The sequence below is a fragment of the Elaeis guineensis genome, chromosome 7 (genome assembly GCF_000442705.2).
Source record: "Elaeis guineensis isolate ETL-2024a chromosome 7, EG11, whole genome shotgun sequence".
Taxonomy (NCBI): Eukaryota; Viridiplantae; Streptophyta; class Magnoliopsida; order Arecales; family Arecaceae; genus Elaeis; species Elaeis guineensis.
The window spans coordinates 104,300,203-104,317,608 of NC_025999.2; the positions used below are offsets into that span (position 1 = coordinate 104,300,203).

The following is a 17,406-nucleotide window of genomic DNA, read 5'->3' on the forward strand; positions in this document are numbered from 1 at the left end:
GTAGCCATCGCTTTCCAACATGCATTTAATGTCTGTATTCTATTTTTTTATTTAAAAATTTTATATAACGAAATTACCTTCGTTTTTTGAAAAAAATTATGTCATCCTATGGCATATTATGACTTCCTATACACAGGGTGTCATAATATGACCCAAAAAATTATGATATTCTGTGGCATACTATGACATTCTTCGTCAAATTATGACTTCCTATATGCAGGATATCATAATATGATATCATAATATGACCTAAGATGTGATAATATAGAAAGGATATTTTTGTTCAACCACTTTTCAATACGCATTTAATGCCTGTAGTTCCGCTTTTTCATTTGAAAATTTTGAATGATGAAAATACCTCTACTCTTTGAAAAAAATTATGACATCTTGTGGTATATTATAATATTCTACATCAAAATTATGACTTTCTGCACGCAGATTGTCATAATATGGCCACATAAGATGACATAATTTTTTTCTAAAAAACTGAGATATTTTCATCATACAAAATTTTTAAATAAAAAAATGAAACTGTATTGAAAAATGGTGGTTATATGGATCAATCACATGAAGTGGTGTGCTCTATATCGGATTTTCTATACCGCCAGTGGTGCACAAAGAATTTTCCTGAAAAAAAAAAAGACCAGTTCTACTTTTTTATCCCGCATGGATTGGCCCTGACAATCTGTATTGTTCCACACTCTTTCTTTCCTTCCCCAGCGGTCTTTCTGCTGCCGATCCTACCGGATCGGGGAGGGAGATCCCTGAAGGATTTTAGTAGAGCCAAATCAAAGTCTATTGCTTGTTGAAACAGAAGCAAAGGAGAGTTGCGAGTCAGCAGTGCAGTATTGTTGTATAATATTTGTATCATGCTACTTCTTTTAGCATAATAAATAAAGACCATCCTTTGATATGCAATTAGGGACTCAGAGGTACATCCTAATTCTTTAACCCAAAAAAATATGTATCCTGATTTTTTTGAAAAAAATGATAAAATATTTATCATTATTGGTTGTCAACCAATAAAAGCCAGGATGTGGTGGGCATAGCACTGCATTGACTTGTTAAGAAATACGCCTCGAGATTCAGTCTACATTAAGCTCACAGCAAGGTCCAAGATGACGGACGGAGTCCAACGAGCCCAAAAACAGTCCAAACGGATAAAATACACACGAAAGAAGATCGGAGCGGGCGGTACAGTGCATGAGACGGCGGCGGCCGATGGTGGCGCACGGGCGGATCCAGCACAGGCGTGCACGTGGGCCAGCCCAACCCGCGCGGGCACCTAGGCCCAGCATCCCTACGTGGTCCATCATGGACTACGAGGCATTGGGCGGTCTATGGGATCGCGTGGACCGAACACGTGGTCCATGTGCGGTTTCAGGCTATTTTTTGCGCGATCTGATGGTCCAAATCGCAGCCGCCAGTCGATCACGATCGGATGGATAAGGTTGATTCCAAGTTTGATCATATGATTAGTGGCCCTGATGTACGTGATCGGATGGCTCTGGTGCAAGTCGATCACGATCGGACAGACACAGATGATTCTAAGCTTGATTGGGACTCTGTTTCCTAGTATAACAGTGTTTTAGAGTTTCTGGAGTCTATAAAACTCTAATTGACGAGCCGTCAGTTGCGTTGGAGAGTTGGTGACATTCTGAATGTGCAAAAAAGGCTTCAACAGAGGTTTTAGAGAGTTTTTGTGAGGGTTTTGGAGCTTTTTCTTAAGAGACTTTTGTATAAGGGTTGAGTGGTGAGTTCCTTTTGTATTGATTTATTTTATTCTCTCATAGTAAAGCTTGCATGCCCCGTGAAGGTAGACTTGAGGTCGATCCACATATTTGTATCATGTTTCTTATTTTATTTTTTTTTCCTACTGCACTGTGTGGTACCGGATCTTGACGCAATAATTAGTATCAGAGCAAGGTGGTGCCAGAGCGTAGGTTGCAGCGGTAGTGATCGAGATAAAAGATGGAGAAGACAAGCACAATCAAAATGGAGATCAATAGGTTTGATGGAAAAAGTAATTTCTCCTTGTGGCAGACGAGGATAAAAGATATGTTTATCCACCAAGGGTTGATCGATGTTCTCTTATGCGATGAGAAGCCGACTACCATAGAGGTGCAGGATTGGAGGCGGCTCTAGATGCAAACGGTGAGTACGATCCGCTTGTATCTAGCAGATGAGATGGTGATCCATATACTTGGTGAGACTTCTCCAACGGTGCTGTGGTCAAAGCTCGAGAAGTTATACATGGCAAAGTCTCTCACCAATATCCTCTTCCTCTGGAGGCAGTTCTACCAGCTGCGGATGACTGAGGGATAGTGCGTGCAGGAGGATCTCAGCCACTTCTACAAGATCCTCACCCATCTTCTCAACGTTGGCGAAAAAGTTGAGGAGAAAATCAGGGCACTGGTCTTGCTAGCATTGTTTTCTCCTTCGTATGAGTCTTTGGTGATTGCTCTTCTAGTAGGAAAGAGCACCATCAAGATGGACGAGGTCACCGCAGCAATTCTTTAGAATGAGGTTCTCAAGATGGAGAATCCAGCTTCGAGCTCAGACGGCAGCTCAGCTTTGATGGTTTCTGGAGGAGCAGAAGGCGGCAGACAGGGCGACAAGAGATCGCGGTGAAGGCGGTCCAAGTCCAGGACGAGGGACTTGAGCAAGACTAGATATTATCGGTGTGACGAGTTGGGGCATCTAGCTAGAGATTGCTCTCAACTCAGGGATTGGATGAGAGCTACTGCAGCGACGGCCAGTAGTAACTTAGAGGGTGATGCATTGGAGATATCTGACGAGGTATCTATTTTTTTTTAGTAGTGAATTTTAGATTCTGCATGCACCTATCATGTATGTTGCAGAGAGGAGTATTTTGACTCTCTGGAGAGCAGTGAGGGCACTGTTTATCTACCAGATGGATCGAGCTGTGCGATTAGAGACATCGGAACGGTCAGCTGGAGGACACATGATGGTGCAGTGAGAAGATTGGGAGAGGTCCGATACATACTCGATTTCAAGCAGAATCTTATCTCACCGAATAAACTAGATTCGAGAGGCTACAAGATGGTAGCTGGTGAAGGAATCCTGAAGGTGTTGCACGACGATAGGATTGTTCTTGAGGAAAAGAAGAGGATGAGAGGATATTATTACCTGACAGGGAGCCCAGTGCGAGATGGAGCTTTAGGAGCCAGCAGGAGCCCAGAGCGAGGTGGATTGGGCACTAGATGGGAGACTCGAAAGGATGAGAGGTAACATCGCAGGGTGAGATTCTTTTGCCGCAGGATGATACTCTGAGCAGGTCTTTGGTCAGAGTGGACACAGCGCATGACGGAGGTGGGATCGAGCGGCCTGGCTCGACTCCTACATTTATCCATCCATGAGACAGCAGGCATGCCCCAGGACATGGGGGTGAGACGGATCACACTCTTAGAGATAGATGGAGGTCGAATATTGAGTCGAGATAGAAATTGTTAGAAAATATATCTCGAGATTCGATCCATATTGAGCTTATAGCGAGGTCCAGGATGACGAATGGAGTCCAACAAGTCCAAGAACAGTCCAAACGGATCCAAACGAAGAAAATACGTACGAAAGAAGATTGGAGTGGACGGCACGGTGCACGAGACGGTGGCGACCGACAGTGGCACGGTCGGGCCCGATGGAGACGTGTGCATGACCCAGTGTGCGGGCAGGCCCAGCACGGGTGCACATATGGGCCAGCCCAGCGCGCGTGTGCCCAGGCCTAGCATCCCTGCACGGTCCACCATGGACCGCGGGGCACTGGGTGGTCCATGGGATCGCATGGACCGAACACGCGGTCCACGTGCGGTTCAAGCTATTTTTTGCACGATCCGATAGCTTAAATCATAGCCGATCACGATCGGATGGATGAGGTTGATTCCGAGTTTGATCAGGTGATCAGTGGCTCTGATGTGCATGATCGGATGGCTCTGGTGCGAGCTGATCACGATCGGACGATCACGGATGATTTTAGGCTTGATTGGGGCTTTGTTTTCTAGTGTAACTGTGTTTTGGAGTTTCTGGAGTCTATAAAACTCTGATTGACGAGCCGTCAGTTATGTTGGAGAGCTGGTGACGTTCTGAAGGTGTAAAGAGATTTCAACAAAGATTTTAGAGAGCTTTTATGAGGATTTTGGGAGTTTTTCTTGAGAGACTCTTGTACAAAGATTGAGTGGTGAGTTCTTCTTATATTAATTTATTTTATTCTCTCATTGTGAAGCTTGCATGCCCCATGGAGGTAGGTTTGAGGTCGATCTACGTAGTTGTATTGTATTTTTTATTTTATTTCTTCTTTTTTCCTACTGCACCATGTGGTACCGGATCCTGGTGCAACATGACTCACTCACATGGTTGCCGCTCTCATACCACTTCATCATGTCCATGTGATGTTGCTGCGGCTCCACCACTACGGTAACAATAGGACTGAGCAAATAACCGAAACTCAAAGAAATTCATCCAATCTGATCTAATAAACATCAGTTTCGATCGGTTGAAAGACATAATTAGATAAAATTAGATTAAAATTTATAAAAAAAATTAATTGTCTATGGTTGGATTTGGTTCCTATATTTTTAACCTATATAAAATTGAATTCAACCGATGTAGTATTTCATAAATTTACTTTCATTTTGGGGTGGTGTCGTTTAGACGTCAATACTTCAGTTTAAAAAACATCCTGTCACTCATTTGAATTCATAAAAATATTAATATTGATGGAAGTACAATAATTTGAGATAATTCTAAAGTGAAAGCTTCAGATATGGTTGCTTTTAGATGAATTTTTTTTTATTTTGTACAGGTTCAAAAATAAATCCAAAATTTATAACTTATAAAGTTTAAATTTTTTTATATTAAATTAATAAAAAAAATAAATAAGCTTAAGTGGGTCAACATTGGACTTAAAATTAATATTGGGATAATATTAAAGTCTAAACCGATACAATCTACCTGAATCCACCACAAACCATTCACTTAAATTTCAAAAAATTTATACATGATAAATGATCAACAGCAGGTTGAATTTTTTTCAATCTGATTGGATTCGGTCGGATAAAATTTCTCTCAATCTAACCGAACCCGACCTATACTCAGCCCTAGGTAACAGAACAATGCTGGTACCATTGTGGGGATAATAACCCATGGCACTTGGTAAATTATTTGTTTGTTCTATCACATGAATTTTAAATCATCTAATAAAATATCATTATGTCACTGATTCAAAATTTTTAATTTTTTTTATTTAATTAAAATTATGAATGAAAATAAAATATATAATTAATTATGATTAGTTATTTTCAATCTCATTTTTATTTATTTTTTTTAAAAATCTTACTAATTGATATGGTGATGTTTTATGAGATGGTCTGAAATCCATGTAGGAGAATAGATCAAACCAACAAGACACCGCTTATGGACGAGTACATAATAAGGTCAAGCAGGACGAGAGGATTGTGTTTCATCCGAGGACCACAGGGGTTTTTGATTAGATTCGGAATTTAATGTGATGTTTTATGGTTAATGTTTTATGATTAGATTAGGAATTCAATTAGATTAGATTAGTACATATGGTGGGCATTCTCGTATCCAGACATGACCTACTATATTTTATGGTTAATGTGATGTTTCCATAAGAGAATGGTATAGGTGTGAGATTTGAGTTTTGTACAATTAAGTTCCTTGACAATTTGCACATGACGGGTTGATTATTGGAACCTTTTATTACAACCTTCGTTATGCTGGATACATCCGTGCCCGTTAATCTATCCTTGCTTAAACTTGCTAGAATTTCCATTTTTTTTTTTTTGGGGGAGAAGTTGGGTTGGGGCATGCTATGTGCGGGAGTTTCTGCGGCCAAGCCTGAGAAATGGGTTATAGGGATAACCTTGCAATGTTTACAGGATTCATATTTTGTTCTTTGAGATTACAATTTTACAGAACTGAACGAGGACCAATGAGGTGACCATTTAAGTTCTATAGCAGGTATCACTAGTAATTACCTCCTCTCAGTTTCTTTGGGCTGCATGTGCTGTTATGCGATATGAAGATACAATGGAGCACATTGCTAGGTGGGAGTTCTATTTGATAGTGTTTGGTTGGGTAATTCTAGATGGAATAAGAGCTTATTCTATCTTATTATTTCAAATAGATAAAAAAATGATGGTGGGCCATTCTGATTTAGCAATTCCGATTAACTCTCTAATTCTAAAATATCAATTCTATGGTGGATCATTGAATTGGTAATTCTAGGTCATAATGAGCACCATCTAGATCATATAGGATAACACTGCATTAATTGTATTGGAATAAAGGTGGAATACCAGATTTTCAATCAAACAGAAATCTAGAATAACAAGAATGAATAGCTATTCTCCGAGAATTCGTAATCCTATTTCAAAAATAAAATTTGGGTATTCAAATACTACCTTTGGAAAGAGGTTGCAGAAGGATAAGATGTGATATTTTTGGTAAGAAAAAACTTATTCTTAACCCCACCGGACTCATCAGGACCTATTAAGCTTGACTGCAATAACCGCATATGAGAATGATGTTGGGGAGTTTGACTCAACTGCGTCAGCCTACGATCAGACGCTCTAGGGATGTTGTCCTCTTCTGTCTAATAAATCTGATCCAAGCACTTCACAAGTGGAGGGAGTACCTAAGACTCCACATGGTGATGATGATTAATGGGCTTTCTTTCATCAAACTGATATATCCATTATGTAATACGTTACTAACACCCTGTAAGATTGCAGATTGCATCACGTTCTAGGCAAAAATTAACCAACACTCAGCATAAAATATTTACACCTAGAGTCTGGAGAGTGGCATGGATAGTACTGGATCAGCTGGCTGACTAATGGTATACCTTTTCATACTCTGGTTTTTCATAAAATTTACTAATCTTAAGGACCAAGACCTATTCCGATCAGCTGCTGCAGCTACTAAGCCGTATCTACTTCTATATTTTGATCTTAGCAACTGCGAGTCTGGTGGGATGATACTCGTATGCTGCTGGACCTATCATATCGCTCCAACACTCAGTTCTATGTTACACTACCCCAGTTCAGTTCGATGCTTCGTAGGCTCTGGACTACAGGCTTACACCGGCTTCTATCTCTGTAGTGTTGTTGCTACAATATTATATTTTTATTTTTATGTAATTGATTTTCAGTTCCAAACCTCTCCATCGCCATCCTCCTGCCCCACCACAATCTCCTCTTCTCCCCCATCCCGAAAAAATATTCATTGCAACGGTGGTATATACTATATCAAAGTTGTCACAAGTTAATCAAAAAATAAGATTTGGTGGCTAATGTGGGATATTATTCAGGATAAATTTTGAAGTATATGCACGATGGAGAGCATACAATCGGAAATCGATGAAATAGAAGTGATAATGGAGCATGTTATCCATCATGGCATTTGTGCGGTCCAATTGCACCTGGTGCATGCAATACCGAGGCCCCGCCGTAAGCTGTTCTCCTTCTCAAAATCTGCCTCATTCCTTACACTTCTAATTAATTTGTCTTACGGTCCTCCCTAGTTCATGATGCTTCCTTCACAAATGTCTTTTTTTGACCTGTGAACTGGACGTGGAGGCTAATAGAATCTTGTCACGTAGCAGCTCAATTGTAAGAATTTCGTGGAACGTGGATCGTACAATTGGAGGATCCACGTATGCTTATTAGCTAGCCTATGGACGCTCCATTGGCGATCCAAAGATGATGGATCCGCCCATCTGGGGTCCCCAACTACAAACGCATTGGCTGTACGTAATCGCCTGTTCCCCCAGTCGTTGGATAGCCGATCGTTCGTGGAGGCGCACGAATCTTATCGACGCAATCAGTTGATCGCGCATGACCGTCACGCGCACGCTTTAATACCATCACTCTCATATTTTCCAGCGATCCCTGATCTTTTGAAGTCGGTAAAAGAAGAAAAGGGGGTAACAGCAGTAACAGAGCGCGAGCGAGCGAGAGTGAAAATATCATAATAGAAAGAAGGTTGGGGAGGCGGCGGCGGAGGCGACCTGAGAATTCTCACAGCAAGAAGACACAGGAACGATGTGGAGAAGGGTTTGCTCGCAGCTCGCCCCCTGGCGATCCACCACCCCTGGCGGCGCCGCCGTCCGCAACCGCGCCGCCGCCGCTTCATTCATCTCCTCCTCCGCCCTCCACTCTTGCTTACCCTCCCCCTCGCCCTTCCAACAGACCGCCCCCCTGTTCTCCACTGATTCCGGTATCCATCTCTCTTCCACCCGATCGATTATCCTGTCGAAGCTTCGGCCCCGATTTCGTGATATTTTGCTTTCCCGATCCAGGTAATGCGTCCTTGAACAAGAGGGTGGAGGACGTGATGCCGATCGCGACCGGGCACGAGCGGGAGGAGCTCGAGGCCGAGCTGGAGGTAGGTCTTTCGTGACGTGCTTTTGGTGTTTGAGTTCTTGTTTGTTTGTTTTGATGTTTGAGGGATGATGGCGATCTGGGCCACTCTTCATTTTGCTGGTTTTAGGGGAGGAAGCGGTTCGATATGGATGCTCCGGTCGGTCCATTCGGCACCAAGGTCTGTGGTTTTTAATTGTTTTGGATTTTGTAAATCCTGAGATTCTGATGTCGTTGTTTTCTTTTTATTCGGATTTTTCTATTTTTTTTTTCTTAGCCTATTTTTTTCTCTGTGTTATTTCTTTGGGTTCTGAATTTTTCAATTCAGTTGCCTTCGTTAGATTCTAGTTAGATCTGGATGATAATGAATAATATAATTCGTGTCGTTTATATTCTTGGAATACTGTGTGTGTGGTGTTGGACGATTTTGTCAGCTGTTGGGGAACTTTCTCATTTTGGGTCATATAGACAGATACACGTTACTGGTATGTACTTTTCATGCTAAACACGAGGCATCCTTTGGAAACTTAAACATGCAATGAATCTTTCATAGAGGTTTCCCAATATGAATTATAGCCATTTCTGAGATTGGCTTGCTGGGTAAAAGTATTACTGTAAACATGTCAAGAAGTCTTTTTCACTGTCTGGGTAATCCCAAGAAACATGACTGTTTCTTCTTTGGTTTTCTTTGATTAATATAATGGTAATGTATTCAACAACTCTGGAGTCTAGAATATAGCTCGAAGTAAACTATTGGAATTCATAATGCCCGGAATAATACAAAACAGATACCCGTATGGTCCAGCTAGAGGCTGCACTGCACATTCATGGTGGAATAGAATGCATAGCATCTTTATCAGGCAACCGAGTTAAGTGTGTATGCTAGCATCTCCTTGCAATTATTGTAATCCTTTTATATACTTGTGCTCTCTACAGTTATAGGATTCTTTTTTGTATTTTTGTTAGGCAATCTAATCAAGAAAGAACTCTCTCATCTCTCTACAATCATTAGGATCAATTTCAATATTTATGTACTCTACAATCATGTATAATCATAGGGATCCATTTGCATATATGTACTTTTGACAATCACAGGCAATTATTAGGATCTATTTCCGTATTTATGTTTTCTCTCCTTAAATTGACTTCCATCATTTTACATACCCTATAATTGTTCCTAAGATCATAGGATTTGTATTTCTAGTTGTCCCAGAAATTATGGAACCTATATTATATGAGACTATATATATTTTCAAGGAATACAATAGAGATGGTAAAGTCATTCTTCCTAGCCAATTTTCTCATGATATCAGAGCATGACATCTAACACTCATCTCCGCTCCATTATAATTCATCTCGTTCTTTCTTGCATTGTATCATCATGAGCTTGTTAGAACAAAGTTGCCTCCAACATATCTGATGGAATCAATGTTGACAATGGTATGGGACTTCAACTTTCATTGTTTGCATCACTCTGATAGTCCAAGACAAGATTCACCATCTCGGTATCAGACTTTGTGGCGTTAACATCCTGTTATAGTATCGGTATCCTAGTACATGTTCAGTTCTGCATATCAAGATGAGGTTCATGATCGAAGGGTTCATAAAACTTGAAGGCCTTGATTATTATAAGACATTTGCACTTGTCTCCAAATTGGTCACAATTCATTGTCTTCTTGTCATTACTTTTAGAAAGAAATGACAACTCCACCAACTCGATGTGAGCAACACCTTCCTTCATGGATATTTTTATGAAGAAGTTTACATGAAGGTACCTCGTGGCCTTGCATGTAAGGGGGAGTCATGTTTATAGCTCCAAAAACTGTTTTAGGGTCTTAAGCAAGCTTTTGTAATTGGTTTGAGCCTTTGAGGGAAGTTTGCTCAAGCTCTTCACCAAGCAAGACTTCCCCAACTATATGTTGATTGGTTTGCATGTTCACAGTGGTCTTTGTTTATGTGGATGACATCATTGTTACATGTCTCTATCATTCATTCCTTTAGGCTTTTCTATAATTGCAGTTTCACATCCAGGATCTTGGCCCATTGAAGTTTTTTTGTAGACATTGAGGTTGTCCGGTCTCATGGTGGTATTTTGCTTACTAAGAAGAAATATACTCTTGACATTCTTTTTGGGATTGGTGTCTTGGCTCCAAACTGGCAGCATTTCCAATTGAGTAGCACCACCATCTAGCTGATGACACTAGGCAGTTCTTATCTGATCTTGGTCTATATCATTGACTTTTTGAATGGCTAATCTATCTCCACAATGACTCTCCCAGACGTCAATTGTCCCATCCATACCTTAAGTCAATCTATGCAGCAGTCTCGTGCTGCAGATCTTGATGTTGGTCATCGGGTCTTGTGATACTTGAAGGGTTGGCCATCTTAGTTCTTATGGCCTTCACCTTCTAATTTACAACTTTCTACCTCTACCAATTAAGATTGGGCTAACTATCCCATGACTATGCGTTCAACAACTGGTTATATTACTTGGCAACATATAGCCCCATCTTATGGCAAAACTAAGAAACATAGCACTGTTTCTCACCCTTCTGCATAAGTGGAGTACCATGCCATCGCTAACACCACCTGTGAACTTATGTGATTGCAGTACTTGTCGTTGGATCTTGGCATTGCTTGTCCATAGATGATGCAGCTCCATTGTGACAATCAAGTGGCCTAACATATCATAGCCATCCTGGTGTATCATCAAGTCAATGTTTCCTTGTTTCTATTGAGGTCCCCCATGGTTTTGTAAAACTTGATAGCCATCAAACCAGGAATATTACATGGAGGCTAAAGGTTTGGTATAGAAACCATGAAAAGAATATTTTAATAGGATGAATCTTGCCATTGTTAGGTGAAAGATTGCTAGGCAAGTGGGGTATATGAATATTGCTTACATTAATATGCTTGCCCATTTTTTCTTGAATTGATACTGGTTTCAACAGTGGCACATGAGTGTGTGCGCGCCCCTAATTTGCAGTTGAGAAGAAGTTTTTTCATGGAATTAGACTTCGAATATGAAATATCACTATTGTCTTTGACTTGCTTCCAACTTGGAGAAAGGGGTTTATTCATGAAACAACCATCCAAAACTCTTGAATTAGGTTCTTTTTATAGAAGGCATCATAATAGTCTTGGAGCAACATTCAATTCACAAAAGATATGCCACAAATTTGAACCTTAGATCATGTAGAAAAGTTACTGATTCTTCGAACAAATGGATAAAAATAAAATGACGGAAACTTGTAAACTTCCTCCCAGCTCCCAGGACTTGGTGTTTTGACTTACCAAATTGTCCAAACAGCATATCACCTCTTCTAATAAATGCATAGAACCATGTTGGAATCTTTGTAGAAATATTTTTGCTGCCAAGAGGGTGATTGTTTCTATATTTTAAGTTGCATATATATCATTTTTAGATATGGCTCAAGGGTGATGGCATATGCTTTAATGGTGTAATGTCAGATTCAACTCTACAAGTATTGCTTTATGAAAGAACCGAAGTTTTTCTACCAAAAAAAAAAGAGAAAAGAAAAGAGAAAGAGTTCAGGTAACTGTCTGCCAAATCATTCAAGTTTTCCTGTCACCTAGGAACCTGTTGCCAACTTTGTGGAGAAAAGCTGATTTAGGATACTTGGGGTAGGGCACACTGCTGTCATGTTACTTTTTGCAGTTACCTTGGTGAGAGGTATTAAGATTAAGTGGTTTCCTGTTGAAATAAATCCTAGTAAGAAAAAGTATTTTGGTTCCACTACCCCTAGTCAATCTCTCAACTTTCTTCATCCCCATTTGATGCTAAAAGATTGTGACATGTAAGAAGGATATTTTTGATTTGTTATTTGGGCCCATGATAACTTGGTTTATGTTAGTGGAACTAAACTTCTTAGTAATGACTGCAGTTCAATTTTGCTTGTCATCAGCTTTAGTAAGGAAGCTTGAGAAGGGTTTGTGCCCAAGTTCTTGCAAATATGCTAGGCATGTGTAATTGTGTATGGTCCATCTCCTGGTTTGATGCATTTCATGGTCGCTGCCTGGTATAGTTGTTGCTTTCTGGCACCTTATTGATGTAATGCGAAATATGGAGCTGTCTGGTATCTTGAATCTGCTGCTTTCCTGAAGTGCTAACTTAATATGCTTTTCATTATTATGTTTTTATGGTTGTTGAAGATTGCCTTAAGGATTGAGCATGATCAGTCTAAAATTGGATCAACATTAGAAATCATGATTCTCGTTATTGTGCTGAAAAATCCTATATTACCTCTGATTGATAAAGTAGACATTGTTTCACTCCATTAAGGTTGTTCTCCTTTTGACATCATTTTATATTGATGTATGTGGAGCACTCAGTTTTGCAGCTGAATCTTTTATTAGTTGTTCATCCATGGTATTTATGTCATGCATGTATCTTGAAGAGACTGGAGTGTGAAAGGAAACGAAAGTTAAGGAATGGCTCTTCTGGGCAGAGGTTAATCTCTCAAGTGTTTGTTTGGTTTTTTCTTTTTTGGGATAGAAGCTCAAGAGTTTTGAGGTCGAAAGGGGTAAAACAGTAATAGAACCATGGGTGGTGTCCAAGTGGAGGCTGGCCTCACAGGAGAGACCAGCGGCAGGACTCCTCTTTGAGAAGGTGAAAGTTTTGATGGAAAAAACAATAAGAGATGGAGTCAAAACAGGGCCTGTGCCTCACAGTAGAGGGAACTCTGAGTGGAGACTCATCCCCTGAGCTTCCTTTGTATATTAGTAGTATAGATTATAACTTCATCAAGGATGCTTGGATGCTTAACTGCCATATCCATACAATACACCCACAAGATGATGGTTGGCTAAGGAGAGGAAATTTGGAGGTGGCTGGTTGCTCTGACAATCCTAAAATATGAAAGATTAAATTATATCTCATCTAGATGGACTTGGCATGTCTAAAATCTTGGGATTATGGATCTATTTTCCTTCCCTTTGCATTTATTTCTTCTATTTCCTATTCCCTCTTTCCAGGCTCCCACATCTGTAAGATGTGAGAGTTATCACATGGTCTGCTTGTCAAGTGTCCAAGTAGGCTCTGCATGCCTTTTGTTACTCTTGATATCCTCGTATTCTTGTTCTTCTCAGCTAAATGTAGGATTTTGATTTGGAAGGAAAACAGATGCTGTGTGGCTATGCTATCTTTTTTGTGACTCCTTGTTCACATGCTTCTCAGTTTCGACAGAATATACTTTCCAGCATGCAGACATGCACATTCAGATGCTTCCCTTCAAAGGACAAAATGATAAGCCTCCTCATAACTTATAGTTTGTAAAAGTTTAGAAACAATATTCTTTTCATATGAATTCAAGTGTTGAATATAAATATCTTTTAGAAGGCATAAATGCTAAAAGAGAACATATTACTTGTCATATGAGGTACATAATCTAACACACTCTTTCCCCCTCCCTGCGCCCCGGCCCCCTCCTCTGTTCTATGTATGCATGCATATGTATGTGCACGTATAGTTGGAAGGTACTTAAGTATGTATGAATGCATGCAAGTTTATTTTAATTTAATCATTAAAATAATGCCTGGTTGGTGGAGAGCTGGATGCTTGTTCCCCAAGGTCTAGGATGGGTGTCTTGGAGCATTCTAATGCACCTCTGTAAAAGGAAAAAAAGCACTCTTTGCTAGCGTACGTCCATGGTTAGTGTGGTGTTTGTGAGTGTCTCAGCCAGCAGTGAGGGAAAATATGTCCTCTTCTTGTACTTAAAGTCATCCAGCATTTTTTTCTTAGTTTTCCTTTCAGTAGATGGTGCAGTTCTGTTATCAGAAAGTGAGATTGCATGTGATGGGAATTGCATCTGTTACCATCATGGTTGCTTCAGGGACTAAAACTAAGATTTTGAGGTTGTTCAAGAATTGATTGCGACAAGGGTAGGTTGATTGCAATTTTCTTTTGATAGTTTATGGAAAAGGCTTCTGAGTCAAGTTCTAACATTTGATGTGATCGAAACAAGAAAAAAGCACCATGGAGAGAATTAGAAGCATTATGAGGGATCAAATATTCCTTATTTTGGCAGCACCTTACACTGCAATCTATCAATTGCTCTGCCTGGCTTGTTCGTGGACCTGAATAAGAAGATTTAGTTGACATTATGTCTATTTGTATGTTGGGCATTTAGGAAGGGGGCTATTTTTTTATGTATCTGTTATTTTTCTTAAAGCCGAGAACATATTTTCACACATGCTATCGTAGCCAAGTGTCATTTTAAGGTGAGGGCACAGAATGGTTTTATGTACAATATGAAGTGAAATCCATGATTGAACATCTTAGTCACATCATATCTGGGAGTCCCTTGGCCACTTTTCTGCGATATTTGTTCGCCATGTCTATCAGGAGGCAAACAGCGTCGTAGATTGGATTGCATTATTTGTTGCCGATCATACCAGAGATTGGTCATGACGTCATGAAGATGTATGTCCATGGGCACTTCGTGATATTTTGTATTCTGATCTTCTAGGCTATACTCACACTAGAGTGGTGTGATCACCCGCTTGTATCAAAAAAAAAAAAAAGAAAACATCTTAGTCACATCTATTTCAAAATTTGTTTCATCACTGGATGATATAATGACAGAGACAGGGGACTACCATGAGGTAACGTAGTGGGTTTGCAATTCCTACCGTTTCCTACAGCTTCCACTAGTGTTTTCAGAGGATAAGGTATATCATTCTTCTAGAATAGGTTATATTCTCTTGCTGTTGGATATGTTATGTTCTTTGATATTTTATTTGGTTGGATATTGATTTATTATTTGTAATACCATGTTCGTAGAAAAACCTAAATTTTCTAATACTGGACCATATAAATAATCTTTTTCCAAATGATCACCTTTCTGCTTGAATATGAAACAAGATTTTGTTGAAGTAAAACTTTCTCATACTGTTTTCTGCATCTGAAAAATGCATTTTCGATCCATTTAGGTCTGCATTGCTCTATCATCAATTTTAAAAGTTGTTTGTTAGAATTTGCAAATGAGTCATACGACTGTTTAGAACATCCGACAAGGACAATTTAAGCCGATCTGCATTGATTTATGATTAACGCCCCAGCATTTGACAAAAGGTGTCAATATTCATTTCATAAGTGGCATCTTTCTTACAGCTGGCAGTCAGTATTATTGTAATACATTGTTAGTTATAGAGAAATTCTGGTTCTCTTATCTAGAATCCTGGATTTTATCACCCATTTTGCTTGATGGTGATCATATATTATTTGTCCTGGTGCTTGTAGAAGACCATTTTTCATTTTGACTTGGTGACCAAATAATCCTTGTTTGCTCTGTTTGTAGGAGGCCCCTGCTGTCATCCAGTCTTATTATAACAAGAGAATAGTGGGTTGTCCTGGTGGTGAAGGTGGTAAGTTGCTATAGCTCTGACAGTAGTATTTTTATCATTATTAAGAGCAAATTTTACCCATGACTTGCCTTTTATGGAAGAAGCGACTTTGGTGTCAGCTGAATTTTTCATTTGAAACTAATGTGTTTGCAGAGGATGAACATGATGTTGTATGGTTTTGGCTGGAGAAGGGCAAGCCACATGAATGTCCTGTGTGCTCTCAATACTTTGTGGTAATTGAGATGATTTGATTCTTCTAGCTTAGGTTTTTATGGGATTAGATGAGAGTCATATACACATTCTTCAATAGATGTTTTGTGTAATGGAAGTACTGACTTGTTTTGGTGCCTTTTCTGTAGCTGGAGGTGATTGGTGAAGGAGGGGATCCTGAGGCGCTTAGTGATGATGACCACCATTGAAATAAACAGATTTCTGCAAAATAAAAAAAAAAAATAGTGAGGCAGTCATTCTGATGCTGTATAGCAGCGAATGACTTTTGGTATTTTTGTTTAATCAATTTTCTTGCCCCGAGCATGGTGGTATATTTTTGTTTAATTAAGTTGTTTTTGAACTTGGTTTTTTTGAGCTTTTATGTCAATCCTCAATTAATAATAAATGGCCACATTAAACTCAACACTCTTCCTTGGTTACACTAAATCAATTTGAAACAGATTCATTCCATGTGCTGTAGAAATGCTTCAATGAATTGTGTTGGTGGTTGGCTGAATGGGCGAGGCAGCATATGATGTTGAAAGGCTGCTGGAGTCACAGCAACATATAAGTCACTGGCTTGGAAAATTTATTTGACGAGATGCACCAGGAGTATAGCACCTGACGTATCAAAAGTTGTTTTATATTTCTCATCGATAAATGTGTCGGTAGAATTACCACTTTAGACGTAGCAAAGGCTGCTTGTGGTAATTTGCTATCAGGGTTTGCAGTGTTTCATGTGGCTGACAAGATGGCATTTTGGTGGATGCGGCTAAACAGTTGTGTTTAATTCTTTGAATGCTGTCTGCAGCTGGAGCTTGGCCATCCGAGCACTTCAAAAGAATCTGATGCTATGATTAAAATCAGAAAATATAAGAATCTGAGAATGAAAAGTAGTCAAAATTTTGATAGAACATGGGAGCCAGAAAGGGACATGGGAGAGATTTATGTGGGAAAGGCAACAGGACTGTGAGGCGGCCGGGCGGGCAACTAGTGCTAAACGTGGGTGGGAGGGCAACCTCTCTGGTCCATCGTTGGCAAGGCCAGAGGAGGCTGGTTCTAGTGGCAGGAGCACTGTATCAAAGGTTCAGATTGTATCTTTCGCATGAAAGAATGATCGATCTTCCTTCACAACATCAGTTGTTGGATTGTGCTGTGCACAGATCTCAAGACATTATGAATGTTTTCATTCATTGATCTGTGCAAATCTTAAGGTGGCTATTGTGACATCCAACAATGACTCATGTGAAGGTGAGTCATTTTTTCGCATGAAGGATTGAGATTTTAAATTTATGGAATGAAATTATTTTGATTTTTTTATAAAATGGGATGCACCATTGTTTCGCATCATCCGGATATTTGCGATGGAGGATGTCCTAAAATATTTTGATCGAAATGCGAAGATGCTAATGGGATGGTCTTATCGTGA

General features: G+C 39.7%; 1 protein-coding gene across 1 annotated transcript; it reads left to right on the plus strand.

The window, feature by feature from the left end:
- The first annotated feature begins 7,948 nt into the window (after positions 1-7,948).
- On the plus strand, positions 7,949-16,401 carry LOC105047843 (cytochrome c oxidase subunit 5b-2, mitochondrial). The gene is made up of 6 exons (XM_010926947.4): positions 7,949-8,259; positions 8,342-8,427; positions 8,533-8,583; positions 15,722-15,788; positions 15,921-16,000; positions 16,127-16,401. The coding sequence occupies exons 1-6, from the start codon at positions 8,085-8,087 to the stop codon at positions 16,184-16,186; spliced, it is 519 nt and encodes a 172-aa protein (XP_010925249.1). The 5' UTR covers positions 7,949-8,084; the 3' UTR covers positions 16,187-16,401.
- The last annotated feature ends 1,005 nt before the right edge of the window (positions 16,402-17,406 follow it).